General features: G+C 40.7%; 1 protein-coding gene and 1 gene segment (V, D, J or C); both read left to right on the forward strand.

Annotated features, from left to right (window-relative positions):
* Positions 1-245: 245 nt before the first annotated feature.
* LOC140454676 (T cell receptor beta variable 24-1-like) lies at positions 246-1,903 on the forward strand. The segment is given in 3 exon segments: positions 246-406; positions 582-718; positions 1,542-1,903. Coding segments are annotated over 2 exon segments (411 nt in total).
* A 9,191-nt stretch (positions 1,904-11,094) lies between these two features.
* The window catches only part of LOC140454438 (M1-specific T cell receptor beta chain-like), a 70,094-nt gene continuing 64,236 nt past the window's right edge, over positions 11,095-16,952 (forward strand). Inside the window, exons 1-2 of the mRNA XM_072549171.1 lie at positions 11,095-11,145; positions 11,684-11,992. Coding sequence (XP_072405272.1) covers positions 11,097-11,145; positions 11,684-11,992 — 358 coding nt within the window. The 5' untranslated portion in view covers positions 11,095-11,096. The remainder of the gene's footprint in view (positions 11,146-11,683; positions 11,993-16,952) is intronic.

Here is a 16,952-nt window from a genome sequence, read left to right on the forward strand (position 1 = left end):
ATGCAAGGAATGGATGGATATGGACCAAAGGCAGGCTGTAGGGATTTGTTCAATTTGGCATCATGTTTGGCACTGAAGGGCCGTTTCCTATGGTGCACATTTCGATGTTCTATGTTTTATGAGTGACATGAAGAGTTAAAGAGAAGAAACTTTGGTACATTTTATGCACTGATGCTGCGTATGCACTCTCCATGGAACAACTGTGACTGTAATTGAATAACGAAAAGGTGGTTTAATCCAAATAAATGGACAGGAGTATGTCATTCAAATCCTCGGCTGCATGAGCGACAAATTGCAAAAGGCCACTTCACCTCTTTCGAGCTTGTTAAACGGATACATGAGGAATACCGTTCAGCTTCTGAAGGTTGTTATAAGGCGAACAGGAGGGAACTTCTCAAACAACTCTGTAAGTAACTCTGTCATCGCGAAGTTAAATGCATCAAAGGTTGGTCCTTGAGTGAGGGCGAAGGCGGGGCTATTATAACAGAATGACGTTTGGGTTGTCAATCAGAGAGGGAGTGTTATGGCTTTGTGTAGCCAGTGATGTTACTTCTTATGTTGTTTGCTCTTCTTTACAACAGTCAATTCTATGACTGCAAACAGCAGTGTGCCATCTCTGAGCTGCGAATTGACCTTAAGTGTCCTCTGTCAGACACACTGTAACGGACCATGCGGACTTGGCTGTTGTTCTTCACGTCAGAACTGCTTCTAATGATGGGTAAGTAATGCAGGACAGCGATGTCACAGGTTTATTGGGGAGTTGGAGAGAAAGTATGCTGCAAATTTCGCTGACCAAATAATAAAAACTTGGAAGGGGAAAGAACGAGAGAATGGAGCAGAGAGGAAGTAGGCAGAAAAAGGAGGAGGGATGACAATATTGGAAAGGTGACCGGGCTATTCATCAAACACGATGTATGCATTCAAAGGCAAACAGAAATAGTGTTAGATAAGTGCGTACTGGACGTACTTATATATTTGGGATGAGCAAGTGGTATCTCTCATTTGAGTCTCATTTACAATACCGACCTGGCTAAGTCAACTGCCCCCTATCATTAGTCTATGGTGTTGATTTTGACCAAAAAAAAATGACAAAACAACGACGTCTTCAGGTAGAACTTGTCTGTCTGTTTGAAAAAAACTTAAGAAAAAGACTAAACCATTCAACCCCCTCAAAAGCGTGCTCTATCATTCAATCTGATCACGAATGGTGTGTAGTTTTATCCCATTTATTTGCCTTATTTGTGTATCCTTAATATATTAATATGGTAATATGTAATAATGTTTCAGCTTTGTAGTGACTCGCAGCTTGAATATTTAACGTGTCTCAGTACTGCAGACGTGCTGCCTGATGCACCAGGGTCAAATTTGCTTCAACAAGCAATGCTTTATTTTCCTCCTTCTATCCCGTCCGCTTGGCTGCTTATCTCAATTACTTTGCAGGATATTATTTCATTGACCTAGAATGGGAGAATGTGTGGGAAGTGAAATATAAGTCGATGAAAATAAAATATTTAAAAATCTTTATTCTCATTTTCTTTGAGGACACGGAGAGTCTCAGAAGATTGTGCAGGTCCAGGAGCATATCTCAGTGAGAAAAACCGAATCTGTGGTTATCCCGTGCACCCAACGTGGGACTGATAGTTACATGTACTGGTACAGACAGTCCCCGGGCGAGGGTCTCCAGTATATCCTGCACGCTATTGAGAAAAATGAACCGGCAAGGTCCGACGAGATCTCAGATCGTTTCAACGCCAAGAGGACAGCCGGCGGCTCCTTTGATCTAAGGATAGAGATGGTGCAGCCCAGCGATGCGGCTCGATATTTCTGCGCCTCCAGTGATGCACAGTGCAACACTCCCGCTGCACGGCGCTGCAAAAACTCACCCCGTCGCACGGTCGCCTAACTAGATCTAATTGCGGATAAATGGTCAGTAAACGGAGAGAGTCAGGAAGACAAAGAGGAAAAAAAGGAAGAAGCAGAAATATTAGTAGACGGGGAAGATGACTAGGCAGGTAGAGTAAGGTGCGAAGCGTTTATAAGCAGATGTATAGATATACAGGTTTCTCCAGTCTTGCACTATGTTTCTCTTTTGCTATCTCGTTCTCTTGCCTCAACCACCTTCTGTGTTTCTATCTTGTTCTCCCCTTTGTTTCCTTGACCTTTTTCTCCTTCCCTTCTTTCATTTAGGTCCTTAAATCCTCTCCCTCTCTTATATATTTTCACCATCTATCCTACATTCTCTTTCTCACTCATTGAATCAATAGATTTTGGAAAGACTATCACGGCCAAGTTCTCGAGATATAAAAAAAATTGCAAAGGGCAGTCGATGTTGCCGTATGAAAGAAGGTTAATATCCCAAACTTTATAAACGAATGGGCGCCTTCTAAGTTAAAGATATCTCTATTGGATTTGTAACTATATGAATGGATTTCACTGATTTAAACATGGTTATGCTCAGGAGATGTCAGTAACCTAATTGTAATATCGGTGGACAAGTAAGCAAAAGCTCCAGGCTCAGATTCTGGGACCTGAGTTTAAATACCACCGTAGCAGATGGTGAAATGTGAATTAAATAAAAATTAGAAGTTAGCCTAATAGAGACCATGTGATCATTGGTTGACTGTCACGAAAACTCATCTGGTTCATTAATACCGTCTTGGAAAGGAACTCTGCTGTTCCAACCTGCTGTGGCAAAGATTTCAGACCAACAACCATGTAGCTAACCATAACTGGTTTCTGAAATGGCCTAGAGACTTATTCAGAGAAAAAGAGAGCGGCAGATACTGCAGGTCAGAGTCGAAGAGTGTGGCGTTGGAAAAAAACATGCCAGTTGGACAGCATCCGAGGAGCAGGACGGTTCACGTTTCAAGCATAAGATCTTAATTTTGATGAAAAACGTATGCTCGAAATGTCGACTCTCTAGACCTTCGGATGCTGCCTGACCGGCTGTGCTTTTCCAGCACCACACTCTTCGAATAGAAATTCAGTCAGTTTAAGCGTTGACAAAAATAATACCAGCCAAAAAACTATGCCATGTTCTTTGCAGCCTGCAACACATTCAGTGAGGATGAACACCTCGCCAAGACTTTCCCACACCTCCACTTTTCGCCTTTAAACAGCCACTAAATTACAAACAGATCATTGTTCAAAGCAAACTGTCTGGCTTTCAGGACAACACCATACAACCTTGTCATGGTAGATGCTGCAAGACGCGTCAGAATGTCGACAGGAAACCACCTTCATGTAGGGAGACACGTCCAAACTTGCATGTGGCAGGTACTCAGCCAACTTTGTCTATCTCAAATGCTGCAGGCAAGGATTCCCTGAGGCAGGGTACATTGGCGAGACCAAGCAGAGGCTATAGCAATGGATGAATGGACATTGCACAACAATCAAAAGACAGGAGTGTTCCCTCCCAGTTGGAGAACACTTCAGCAGTCCAGGACATTCCACCTTGGACCTTCGGGTGACTGTCATCCAAAGCAGACTTTGGGACAGGCAACAATGAAAAGTGGCCGAGCAGAGGCTAATAGCCAAGTTCAGTATCCATGGGGATGGCCTCAACCGGGACCTTGGGTTCATATCACACTACAGGTGACCCCACTGCACCATACACACATACTGACAGATGCGCACACCTGCATGCGCATACACACACACACTCCAACACACACACAACTCTTACACACATATGCACACTCCTACAGACCCATCCACTCACGCAGACCTTTTCTCATATGCTCACATATACACTCTCAGACTCACACATGCACCCTCTCACAGACTTACACCTCTTTATGCTCATACTCTCTTACAGACACTCATAACCACGCCCCCAACACACGCACCCACATGCACACATACACAAGTAAGTTTGTGGGGTGAACTTGTACTTGCAGAATTACATTTTACTTTGCTCAAAAACTACATGAATCCATGTAAGATTCTAGACGCCCGTTCTTTAGATAAGAATCAATCTGACCATTGTGGCACAGACAGTCTCACACAGGGCAGCTCAACAATTGGAGGTAATGTATTAATGTGAATAAAGAACTGGTTTGCAGTCATGAGCAGAGAATTGGTATAAACAGGTATTTCTCAGTGACAGGCAGTGATGACTCAGATACCACAGACTTTAGTACTGAGGCCCTAGCTGTTCACAATATACAGTAACGACTGGGACAGAGGGAATCAATGCAATATCTCCAACTTTTCTCACAAGAGTTAGCTGGTAGCAGTGTGTGCAGTGAGGAGAATGCTAAGAGGCTGTGGGGTGATTTGGATGGGCTGACTGAGTGGGCAAATTCTTGGAAAATGCAATATAATGGAATAAATATGAGCTTATCCACTTTGGTGGCAAAAACAGTAAGGTAGATTATTAGTTGAATGATAGCACTTGAGGGGGAAGAAAGTAACATTCAATGAGACCTGGGTACCATGGTAGAACAATCTCTCAAAGTTGGCATGCAGGTTGCAGGCAATAAGGATTTGAGTGTGGAAGTAGTGATGTCTTGCTGCAGTTGCACATGGCCTTGATGAGGCCAATTGAGTAATATGTGGAGTATTGGTCTACTAGTCTGAGGAAGGAAATTCTTGCTGTTGAGGGAGTCCAAAGAAAGTTCACCAGACTGATTTCCAGGATGACAGGACTAATATATGAAGAAAAATTGGATCAGCTGGACTTTTACTCACTGGAATTTAGAAAAATGAGGGACGACTCCTTGAAAAATATAAAATCCTAATGGGAGTGTACAGTTTAGATGTGTGGAGAACTTTCCCAGTTTCGAAGACTAGTGAGCTAGGGGTCACTGCTTAATGATAAGGTGTAAGCCATTCATGCCTGAGATGAGGAAGAATTCCTTCAGGGTTGTGAACCTGTGGAATTCTATACTACTGAAAACTGTTGGGGCCAGTTCATCAAATATATTCCAGAGGATTCTGGACATGGCCCTCATGGCTAAAAGGAATCAAGGGGTATGGAGAGAAAGTGGGAGTGAAATTGCAAGAACAGCCATGATCATATTGAATTACTGTGCAGGCTCAAAGTGTGGAATGGCCACTCCAGCGCCTATTTTCTATGCTTCTATGTTTATTATAGTATTTCGCTTCCATGTCTCCAAATCCTTCCTGACCCCAAACCTTCTTTGGAATGTTTTGCTAATGCTAGCTTCTTGTTTGCACGATGTTCCCCTGTAGATTCTTGTCCACACTAACCTCCAACATGCACAAGGTTAATCTGGTACAAGGTTCGTATGGATAAGTCTGCTCCTTAGTTTTCACTTTGAATTAAAGAAAAATCGGAACAATCCAATTCACTCCGTTGCTATAACAATGAGAAAATGAGCCATTCATGAACATTATTTGATTCTATTAGCTAACGAATCTTCTGTACACCTCAAAATATATGAGCTCTTATTTTCCTCAACAGCCATTTTTTTTGGGTGGTTGGCACCATGACAAATACCTTTTGGAGATTTAAGTATAGAGACAATTGTTCATATCCTTTAACCATACTGCATATTACTTCATCCCATATGTTGTTCAAAAACTAAAAGAAACTAATTTTCAAAAACAATTTTGGCTTTTTCTGATTTCCTTGAACTTTTCTAAGTGCCCTAATAATTGTTTCTAACATAGTCCTGATTACAGAAATTACGCCAATTAATATGTAGTTCCTAATTGATGTCTTCTGATCTTTTAGAATAAAGGACAACACACTTAATGTCTTCCAATAACAGAAGACTCACAATCAGGGGAAGCTTGGAAAATTAAAAACAGATCTTCAACAACTGACTAGCCACTTATTTTAAGATACAAGGGCGAAGTTAATTAGGACTTATTCCCAGCTCCAAATATTTTGTTCAGTACCACTTCCCTGAGCTCCTCTTTCCCTTCCATGTTCTAATTTTACAGCTACTTATGAAACGTTTCTTGTATTCTCTATATTGACCACTGATATGGAGTACTTTTTAAAATACATTTCTCATTTCTTGTACCATTTTTTTCATTCCTCGTTTATCTTTTCATCAGTTTGCCCGTTTCATTCTCTGACCGTACACCAATCTTTGCACTTTTTTTTCTTAAAGTTTGATGCTACCCTTAATATTTCTGTCGTATCATAAATGGTGTGCTTCTCTTAGTTTTGTTTTATTCTCATTGTTATGTATTTATTCAGTGCCTTCTAAACTAGCTCTTGAAATACCTGCCTCTAAATGTCTATCTAGCTTAGCTAAATTTGAAAGTTCACATTAGCTGTCACTGTTTTCATGTTTTCAGAATTGCATGTGTTCAAGTTTGAAGTACGAATCCTGGACTGAATCTTCTCACACATACATTTAAATTAAAATTCGATCATATTCCAGTATCTGCAATCTGAGGCGCTTTCGCTATGAGGTCACGAATTAATTCATCTTGGTGCACGGCTGACTGCGGTCTGTTCTCTGGTACGCTGCAGGGTGTGTTGTTCAAAGAAACTTCATTAAACTCGGGATGTCAATTCTTCATATAGTCTCCCATCGTCTATTTGATTTTTTCAGTCTACATTTGAATTAAATTCGTCCGTGATTCCTTCTGTATATTTGTGGATATTCTGGCTATTTGCTATTTCTGGCATTATTTGTTACAATAATTAAATAACAACCACCATTTCACCCCTTACTAGCTTCCTGTAGTTCCTAAACTCTTTGAACATGAACGCCTAATCTGGTCATCCTACAACTACGTCTTGGCAATAATTACTAGATGATACTCATTTTTATTTGTACTATCCCTTCATCTGTATTGACACCTGTAGTGTCATCTGTTGATTTAGATTTATATTCAGCACCCTCTATCACTGTCTGATCCTTATTTCTCCCTTGTGTTCACTGCATTCATTGATTTGCTGCATTTTCCAAAATGACTTAACCTAACCAATTATTTAACTCAAAGTTCTCTCCAATCATTACTTGTGCATTCATTTGTAGATTGATGACAACTCAGATTAGATGGACGATCCCAATGGTTCATCCCCACTTTTATCAGTACAGAAGCAAATGCCATATGAGTCGGCACCAATATCTATTGTAGAAGTTGCACTGCCATGCATTCATTTCCCTGATCTTATTTAGCCCATTTCAGAGAGCATTTGTTTAGGTAATAATCCAGAAGTTGTTATGCAAGGTTTGTGAAGGTTTGTAGCACAGGTTGAGATTTAGGGTGTAGGTTTGCTCGCTGAGCTGTTGGTTTGATATCCAGACGTTCCGTTACCTGGCTAGGTAATATCATCAGTGGCAACCTCCAAGTGAAGAGAAGCTGTTGTCTCTTGCTTTCTATTTATATCTTTCTCCTGGATGGGGTTCCTGGGGTTTGTGGTGATGTCATTTCCTGTTCATTTTCTGAGGGGTTGATAGATGGCATCTAGATCTATGTGTTTGTTTATGGCATTGTGGTTGGAGTGCCACACCAGGAAACACCAACACCAGCTAGCCACAAAAAGACACGACCCTCTCTCCCTCTTAGCCCTACACACGGATGAAAAAAACCACCATTTCGACTGGGACACCGCATCTATCCTGGGACAGGCGAAGCAAAGGCATGCCAGAGAATTCCTAAAGGCCTGGCACTCCACCACAACGCCATAAACAAACACACAGGTCTAGATGCCATCTATCAACATCTCAGAAAACGAACAGGAAATGACATCACAAACTCCAGGAATCCCATCCAGGAGAAAGATATAAATAGAAAGCAAGAGACAACAGCTTCGCTTCACTTGGAGGTCGCCACTGATGATGTTACCTAGCCAGGTAACGGAACGTCTGGATATCAAACCAACAGCTCAGCGAGCAAACCTACACGCTAGAAGTTGTTATTTTTGAGGTTTTGCTTCTTAATTTGGTACCTAGATTTTCACTACAAATACGCAGAAAGTCTATAATTGTGCTCCCTTTGCATTTCGTGTTTACATGGAACTAGGCAATTGGTTTTTCTCTCTCTCAAGCTTTGCTTTATTTTGCATCTTTGAATGAATATGCCAAATTATTGGAAAACAACAAGCCTTCTGAAATCCCGCTGTTTCTGCAGAAGACAATATCAATTGCCTATCACAATACTGCCCTGAATTACCACCGCATTCATTGCTTCCCCACAAACAATGCACGGTTAACTGTATCAATCTGTCGTCCAACTTAAAGTTTGCATTGTTCTTCAAGTAAACCTGTTCGACAATAAGAAAGGCTGAAGTTCTTGCACTCTTTTTCTCTGACTCACCTTATTTGCTGCAGACATAGTCACCATCCGCCATTCGTGACTTCTTAGGAAATCATGATGTGAAAATGCTAGCGTTCGACCGGGTTGGACAAGGTTAAAACAAAAAACAATCACATGACACCAAGGTCATAGCCCAACAGTTTAACATTAGTGCTCGGTGGCTCAGTGGTTTGCATTACTGTCTCATAGTACCAGGGACCCTGGTTCAATTCCCACCTAGAGCGACTGTCTGTGCTGAGTTTGCACATTCTCCCTGCATCTGTGTAGGTTTCCGCCCACAATCAAAAGATGTGCAGGTTCGGTGAATTGGCCATGCTAAATTGACCATAGTCGGGGGTAAATATAGGTTAGGGAAATGGATCTGGGTGGGCTACTCTTCAGAAGGTTGTTGGGCTGCAGGGCCTGTGTCCATACTGTCGGTAATCTAATCGGATGAAGGAGTGGGACTACAAAAGCATGTGTTTTCAAATAAATCTGTTGGACTGTAACCTGGAGTCATGTGATTTTTGACTTAGGAAACTAGAATACCCAGCTGGTGTGACTGTCTCTTATTACAAAATATCCAAATAACTTTTCCCCATCCTGATGTGTTGCATCTTGTGCAGCTCTGCCTCCAGTTTAGTTATTCTAAGTCCAATGTTCTCAATTCACAAACACTTAGTACAGATATATTTGCTCTATGTTACATTACATTCAATGTGGAATTGAATTTCCTGTACATAAGAAGCAGGAAAAGTTCAACCCAGCCAATTACGACTCCATCAGTCTATTCTTGATTATCAGTAAAGTGATGGAAGGTATCATCAAACTGTTATCAAGCAACACCTGCTCAGCAATAACCTGCTCAGTGGCTCCCAGTTTGGGTTATGCCTGTGTTACTCAGCTCCTGACTTCATTGCAGCCTTGGTCTAAACATGGACAAAAGTGCTGAATTCCAGAGGTGAGGTGAGAGGGACATTTCTTGATATCAAGGCTGTATTTGACCAAGTCTGGCTTCAAGGAGCCCTAGCAAAACTGGAATCAATTGGTACCATGGGGCAAATTCTCTTATGGTTGGAATAATACCTGACACATAGGAAGATGGTGTTGGTTGTTGGAGGTCAGTCAACTCGACTCCAGCTCATCTCCAAAGGAGTCAGTTAGGGCAACCATATTGAGCTGTTTCATCAATGCGCCTCCCACCATCATAAGATCAGAAGTAGGGATGTCCGCAAATGAACGCACAATATTCAGCACCATTCACAACTCCTCAGATACTCAAGTATGTTCAAATGCAACAAGATCTGAACAATAGCCAGACTTGAGCTGACGTGTCACAAGCAACATTTGCACCATTCAAATACCAGGTTATAACCATCATCAATAAGAGACAATCTGACCACCGCCCCTTGGCGTTCAATGGTGTTACAATCACTGAATTTCCCACTATCAACATCTTTGGGGTTATTGTTGACAAGAAACTCAGCGAGACTCACCACATAAACACAGTGGCTACAAAAGCAGGTCTGAAGCTCGGAATGCTGTGGCAAGTAACGCAGCTCCTGAGGACTCCAAGCCTGTCCACCATCTACAAGCCAGGACTGTGACGGAATACTCTCCATTTGCTTGACTGAGTGCAGCTCCGTCATCACTCAAGAAACTTGACACTATCCAGGACAGAGCAGCACGCTTGTTTGGCACTACGTGCAAAAGCATCAATTCCTCTATCACATGCTCGGTTGCAGCAGCGTGTAATATCTACAAGATGCCCTGCAGAAATTCACCAAAACTCCTCACTCAGCACCTTCAAAAACCACGACCACTTCCATCTAGAAGGACAAGGGTAGCAGATACATGGGAACACCACCTCCTTCAGGTTCCCATCCAAGCCACTAACCATCTTGACTTGGAAGTATATCACCGTTACTTCACTGTTGCTGGGTCAAAATCCTGGAATTCCGTCCCTAATGACAGTGTGGGTCAATCCACAGTAGGCGGACAGCAGTGGTTCAAGGATGCAGCTCACCACCACCTTCTCAAGGGCAACTAGGGACAGGCAATAAATGCTAGCCAGTAACGCCCATATCCCACAAATGAATTTTAAAAACATATTAATTCAAGAGCCTCCATATACTTCAGCCATGTCAAACCACCTATCTTGTCATTGTTCATGTGTTTTGTTTAACTACTTAATTATTTCATAACATAATATATTTATTTTTAAAAGTAGATATATTGCTAATATACCAGCAGTTTAAAGTTTAGGTAGATTTTTTTTTCCATTTACTAGATATGCACCAAAAACATTGCTTCCCATGTGGAAGAATAAGAACCAATCCTACAGGATGCAATAAGTTAGGAACAATCAAGGAACATCTCGTACCATCTTTATGTCACGTTCTTGCCCATTCACCTTCTGGCAGTCTGTTGAAAGAGGCACGCAGTCCGAGGTTGCACTGGGATGCCTGTATTTATATGACCAAACAATTATTTCAGATAACACTTCGCTGCATAAAAAAAAACCACGGCGTTTACGTCTGGGTTTCTGGGTTTGTTTTTAAATAATGGTCTTGTTTCACTGACTACCCGCTGGAAGAATGAGCACTCCTTGTCTACACAATCATAAACTCTAAAATTTGAAAGGTGTTATTCAACTTCTCACTAACCCAATGTGCTTAATATTTCCCACAGTTGTTATTCTACTGCAATCATAAGGTGGAGGGTGTGCTCCGCCGGAAGTGACGCTTGCATAATGATAATACCAGGATGCTTTGTATTCAATTAGACACAACAGAGAAAAACGCCATCAGATATCGGATTAAACTGCTTTCCGTTCACAGATCGGGCTAGTGTGCAGCAAATAAACCATGTTGCATGAAGTTCATTATCTTATTTGGATGGCTACGATGTTTGCAGGTAGGTTGCATCGACACATTTTGCAGAAGAAAGAACGATAATGCTAACTTTAGTTCAGTTGATAACAGTTCTGCTTCCCAGCAGAAAATCATTCTGTTCGAATCTCGACATTTTTTTTCAAATTCAATATTGATTCTGGAGTGTCATGCCTGAAGGACCGTTCCACAACTTTAGAAACAGTCCTAAGGGTGCATATTCCGGGTTCAATATTAAATCGAATCGGTTTTTTTCAGGTAATTTAAATAAGCCCACAACCATTGTCTAACATCAAAAGAGAGGTCTTACAAATCTTTACCATGTAGCAACCCCTTCAAAAGTTTGTTATTATCGCACTGTTGTGTTTTGGCCCATGCTGTGCGCAAATTGGTCGTGGTGTTCCTTAAATATGAGCTTAGACCATGATTTTAAAATGTTTCATTGTAAAGTGCTTTGGGTTCGCTTAACTGCAGAAACTTTTTTTCTTTTAAAAACGTGAAATTCAGTCCCTGTTTTAATCTATTTTTGATAAACGTAAACTAATTACTGTTCCATTCGACAGGAACACTCACCTCTTATGTGGAGCAGTCGCCTTCTATTGTATCAATTGCATCAGGACAGTCGACAACATTGAAATGTACGCTGAAGAATACTGACTATTCCAACATGTTCTGGTACAAACAACAGCCAGGCCGGGCATTGGAAGCCCTATTCAATTCTGCTGGAGAAGGCCTTTTTACAAATTACACGTTTGACTCGTTTAAGGTAGAGAGAACCAGCAATACGCTGTTTACTTTGACACTGAATGATGCCTCTCCGTCTCACACGGCTGTATACTTCTGTGCTTGTAGTAACACAGCGCTTCACAAAGGTGGTCTGCAGCTGCAAAAACCAACAAATGCGCTCATGATTGTCTACTTTCGTCAAACTGCGGCAGCAGCAGATGGCGGTTCATGAAATCACAAAATCTACAGAAGAACATCATTCACAGCTTCATTTCTCTTCCACTGATTCTACGGATGTCCTATGAATACAAATCGTTGTCTTCTGATGACCGAATTCCTGACATTGGACCCACATCATCTTCTTTCATCTTGCGAATTCATTTAATTATTTTAGAGTCCTCTGTTCAATTTCCTCTTAGGCGAACCTTCATTGCGCAGAATTTCAGCGACATCCTGGTCTTGGAATATAACTTAAGTTATATACCACTGGAATCCGAAAAATGCATCTGTATTGAACATGCTATAAGTCATTCATTTTAATTTTGCGCCACATGCAGGTGAAAGCACGGAATCGAACCTGAAGTCTATCATCCCGCCAGCGACTGTCAACAATATATGGACGCACAGTGTCGATTCTAACCATAAACTGACAGCGACCAGTTATATAAAACTTGACTCCGGTTGACATGACAGATGCTGTCACCATGCTCGCTGTGCTTTTAATCAGCTCCAATTGACTGAAGGATTGGGACAGAATATGATTAAATTGTTTCCGTCTTGCAATTAATCAAGGATCAAAGACAATATGAAAAAGAAACAGCTTTAGGAAGGAAGCAAAGCAATTCTAACGGCATGAGAAAAGAGTGCTGATTGGTTGACTTATGTCTTCTTTACTCAGAGAGTGTTAAGGGCGTGGAATGCCCTACCTGCCAATGTAGTTAACGCAACCATATTAGGGAGATTTAAACATTCCTTGGATAAGCACATGGATGATAATGGGATAGTGTAGGGGGAGGGGCTGAGAATAGTTTACAGATCGGCGCGACATTGAGGGCCGAAGGGCCTGTTCTGCGCTGTACTGTTCTATGTTCTATGTTTGACGTGGGGAATACAGAAGATACTATTTCTTGTCTTGGGATGATAACTGTTTAAATTCAAATCAGATAGGTCCATTCTGATTGGTTAGTATGCCATGCATGCGCTGCAGGGGTTGATTATCTTCATCAGCAGCCTTTTATTCAATGGAAAAGGTGCAATGTGTGGACATTTTTGGTTCACCTACAGGGACACTAGTTGTCCAGGCCTTATTACATATGGGTATGGCTAACATCAGTGTCTGAACAATTTGAAAGGATGGTGAACAGGTGAACATTGTGAAATCAATAAAGAACACTTGACTTCTGAATTGAAATGTAAGAAAAGTCTTGAATAAACCAACTAGAGCTGGGCTGACTTTGGACATTACCTGCAGAACACTGAAATCATGTCCTGGACAGAAGATAATTGTTATTCAACAGCCGCAATAATCTTAATTAGTGATCGATATAGCTCACACTCACGTAGGTCATGCTTCCCTGGAATTTGATGTCCTATTTATTTAAATAGAACCCTCACAGAAATCTATGAAATTCGAACAAGACTAGATAGGATAAAAGCAAAAAGAATGTGCTCAATGACGCAGGAGTCCAGAACCAATAGTCAGGTTTGAAGGATATGGGGTAAGCCATTTCGGACTGAGATGAGGAGAAATTCCTTCACCTAAAGAGTGGTGAACCAATGGCATTCTCTGTAACAGAAAGCAGTTGAGGGCAAAGTATTGAGCGCTTTCAATAAGTTAGATATGGTTTTTAGTGCTAAAGTGATCAAAGGGTGTCGGGAGAAAATGAGAACTTACTGAGTTAGATGATCAGCTTGATCATAATTAATTAAGTAGCAATCTCAATGGGTTGAATAGCCTACTCCTGCTCATTTTTTCGTTTTTTTTTCTATGAAGCAAATATCTGAACACAAATTCTTCACGTTTACACTATCAAAATGCTTAAGGGAATTCACCAATATTTCAAATCCATCCTATCTTTTCTGCTGCAAGGGAAACTGTTCAACAGAAATATGAAATTTGTAATCCTTAAACCTTAGTAATGACATGAATGATTTATCCATAGCAAAGACAATCCACTTTCCTGACCCATTTTCTTACTGAACCACCTGCTCTAACAGTGGTTTTGAGCATTTGCTGATAACCGTTAAACCACTTGTCTACCAGGTGTATTTTTTGTGCCTTTTGAGTAAGTATCAAAGCCAAATGGAGAACATAACCTTTTACAGTTCATTTGGCAGATGCAAGACGGAACTGTCTTTCCCAAAACAAGAAAATATAGAAAGCAAACAAAGACTTTCAGACCATGGAATCTGTCTTTTTTTTCGATGGAAAATTCAATTACTTCAATCTCATCATGCTCCCATCTTCTTTGTCTAAGTCTATCAGCACATACTTCTACTATTTCTCTCGAATGCATTTATCCAGCTTTTCTCTAAGCTACATCTATACTATTTAACTCAACACATATAGTAGCAAACGTTGCATTTTCTCTGAAATTTGGGGAAATTCTAGATGTATTGTTTATATTAATATAAATTAGTGACAGCTACTTTTCATTTCCCCAGTTTCAATTACTACAGTCATCTGCTCAATCCCAGTATCCTCGTGTTCAGATTCTTTTTGAAATGGTTAACCAATGCTCATTTGATAATTAGTATTGAATCTGTTTCCTTCTCACTTTCAGACCATTCGCTTTTAAATTACCTAATTCATCATTTAAACAAATTCCTCAAATTGAAATTAGTGCATTTGCCAATAGTCCTAAATTTCAGTGCTCCGTAGTGCCCTCCAATCCTAGTTAGCCATGCTAGGAAATGGTCAGCAATTTTTTAAACATTTAGTGGGATGTGGGTGTTGCTGGTATTTAGATCGTCTCTTAGATTGTCACTGCATGTCATGTGAATATTACCTGCATTTTCAAAAGCAAATAGTGTAAATGCTGGAAATATGAAGTAAACACAACGAAAGATATAAATACTCAACATACCAATCAATACTTGAGAGAAACACGGTTAATATTTCAGTTCAGGTAGTCAGTAACTTGTAAACATTTCGAACAATTCATCTTCTTTTCCATGATCTCATAGGCTGATGGAGCAGATTCGATGGTATTCCTGATTCTACATTTCATTTTCGCATCCAAAACTGACAAGTCTCATTCTGAGAGGCAAGAACTGTGGATAATTTTGTTCTTTCCACTCGACTAATTATCATTCAGATGAAGAGGACAGCAATTTCAATTGAATGTTCAGACATTTAAACTGATCACAACTCCTTAAGTTATAAATAGAGGTGAATAAGGATAAGTCAGGACCTTAGAGGAAGTTAGTAAAGTGGGGAGGGCAAAATATGTCAGTATTAGGCAGGAGCAAGACAGTGTTAATTGGAACCAGCTGTTATTGAGCAAGTTCATGTTTGATATGTGGGAGCTGTTTAAATGCCTATTGATCAGAGTTCAGGGCCAGCATATTCCAGTAAGAAAGAAGAACAGGGATAGCAAAGTGTAGGACACTTGAATGATTAGTGAGATTGTGAATTTAGTCAAAAAGTAAAAGGAAGCATATGAAAAGTTTGGAAAGATAAAACTGAACCAGGTCAATGAACAATGCAAAGAAAGTACAAAAAAAATCAAGCAGAAATTTAGCAGAACAAGGAGGAGCCATAAAATGTCCTTGGAGAGTCAGATTAAAAAGAATTTCAAGACATTTTACACATTAAAAGCAAGAGAATAATTAGGGAAAGGGTAGGACCACGCAAGGATAAAGGAGGAAATTTGTGCTTGGAGGTAGAGAATATGGGCGAGATTCTAAATGAGTGCGTTGCAACAGCATTCCCCAAGGAGAAAGGCATAGAGGATAGCGAGATTAGTTTAGGGCATGCTAATATACAAATGCATGTTAAGGTCAAGAAAGGAGTGATGTTAGGTGTCTTATAGAGCATTAAAATGGATGAGTCCCCAGGACCTGATGGGATGTAGACCAGTTTATTGAGAGATGCAAGACAGGAGATTTCTGGGTTCTCCAAAATATTTGTATTCTCTCTATCCACTGGAGAGGTTCCAGACGACTAGCAAGAAAGAAAATAGGGATAATCCAGGGAAATAGAAACTGGTGAGTCTCACATCAGCATTTGCGAAACTATTGAAGAGAACTCTTAGGTATAGGATCTACGTACATTTGGAAAAGTATAATCTAACGAGAGACTGTTAGCACTACTTTTTGTGGGACAGGTCTTGTCTTACCAACTTGATTGACGTTTTTGAGGACGGGCTGGGGGTACAACAGTGGATGTTGTTTACATGATTTTACATGACTTTCCCAAGATCCCTCATGGAAGGCTCATCTAGAAGATTTAAGTTGCATGGGATCCATGGTAACTTGGCTATTTGGATTCAGAATGAAGTTAGCCATAGAAAACAGAGGATTGTGGTGGAATGGTGTTTTTCTGCCTGGAGATCCTTGAGTATTGGTGTTCCACAGGGATCCATGCGAGGACCTCGGCTGTTTGTGATTTATATAAATGACTTGGATGAAAATGTTGATGGGTGGGTTAGTAAGTTTGCAGATGACATCAAGATGTTGAGAGTTGTGGATAGGGTCAAAGGTTGTCAAAGGATACTGCAGATATAGATCAGTTGCAGATGTGAAGGTAGAAATGGCAGATAAATTTTAATCCAGGCAAGTGGGATGTTGCACTTTGGGAAACTACATTTTAAGGGACAGGATACAGTTAATGGCAGGATCCCGAATAGCATTGATGTATAGAGGAATTTTGAGGTCCCAGTCTATAGCTCCCCGCAAGTGGCCACACAAGTAGATATGGTGGCAAAGAAGGTGTACAGCATGCTTGTTTATATCGGCTGGGATATTGAGTACAAGAGTCAGGAAGTGATTCCGCAGCTTTATAAAAGTTTGGTTCGACCTACCTAGAGCAATGCGTTCAATTCTGGTCGCCGCACTACAGAAAGGAGGTGGAGGATTTGGAGAGGGTGCAGAAGAGGTTTCCCA

Source organism: Chiloscyllium punctatum, chromosome 29, assembly GCF_047496795.1.
Source record: "Chiloscyllium punctatum isolate Juve2018m chromosome 29, sChiPun1.3, whole genome shotgun sequence".
Classification (NCBI taxonomy): Eukaryota; Metazoa; Chordata; class Chondrichthyes; order Orectolobiformes; family Hemiscylliidae; genus Chiloscyllium; species Chiloscyllium punctatum.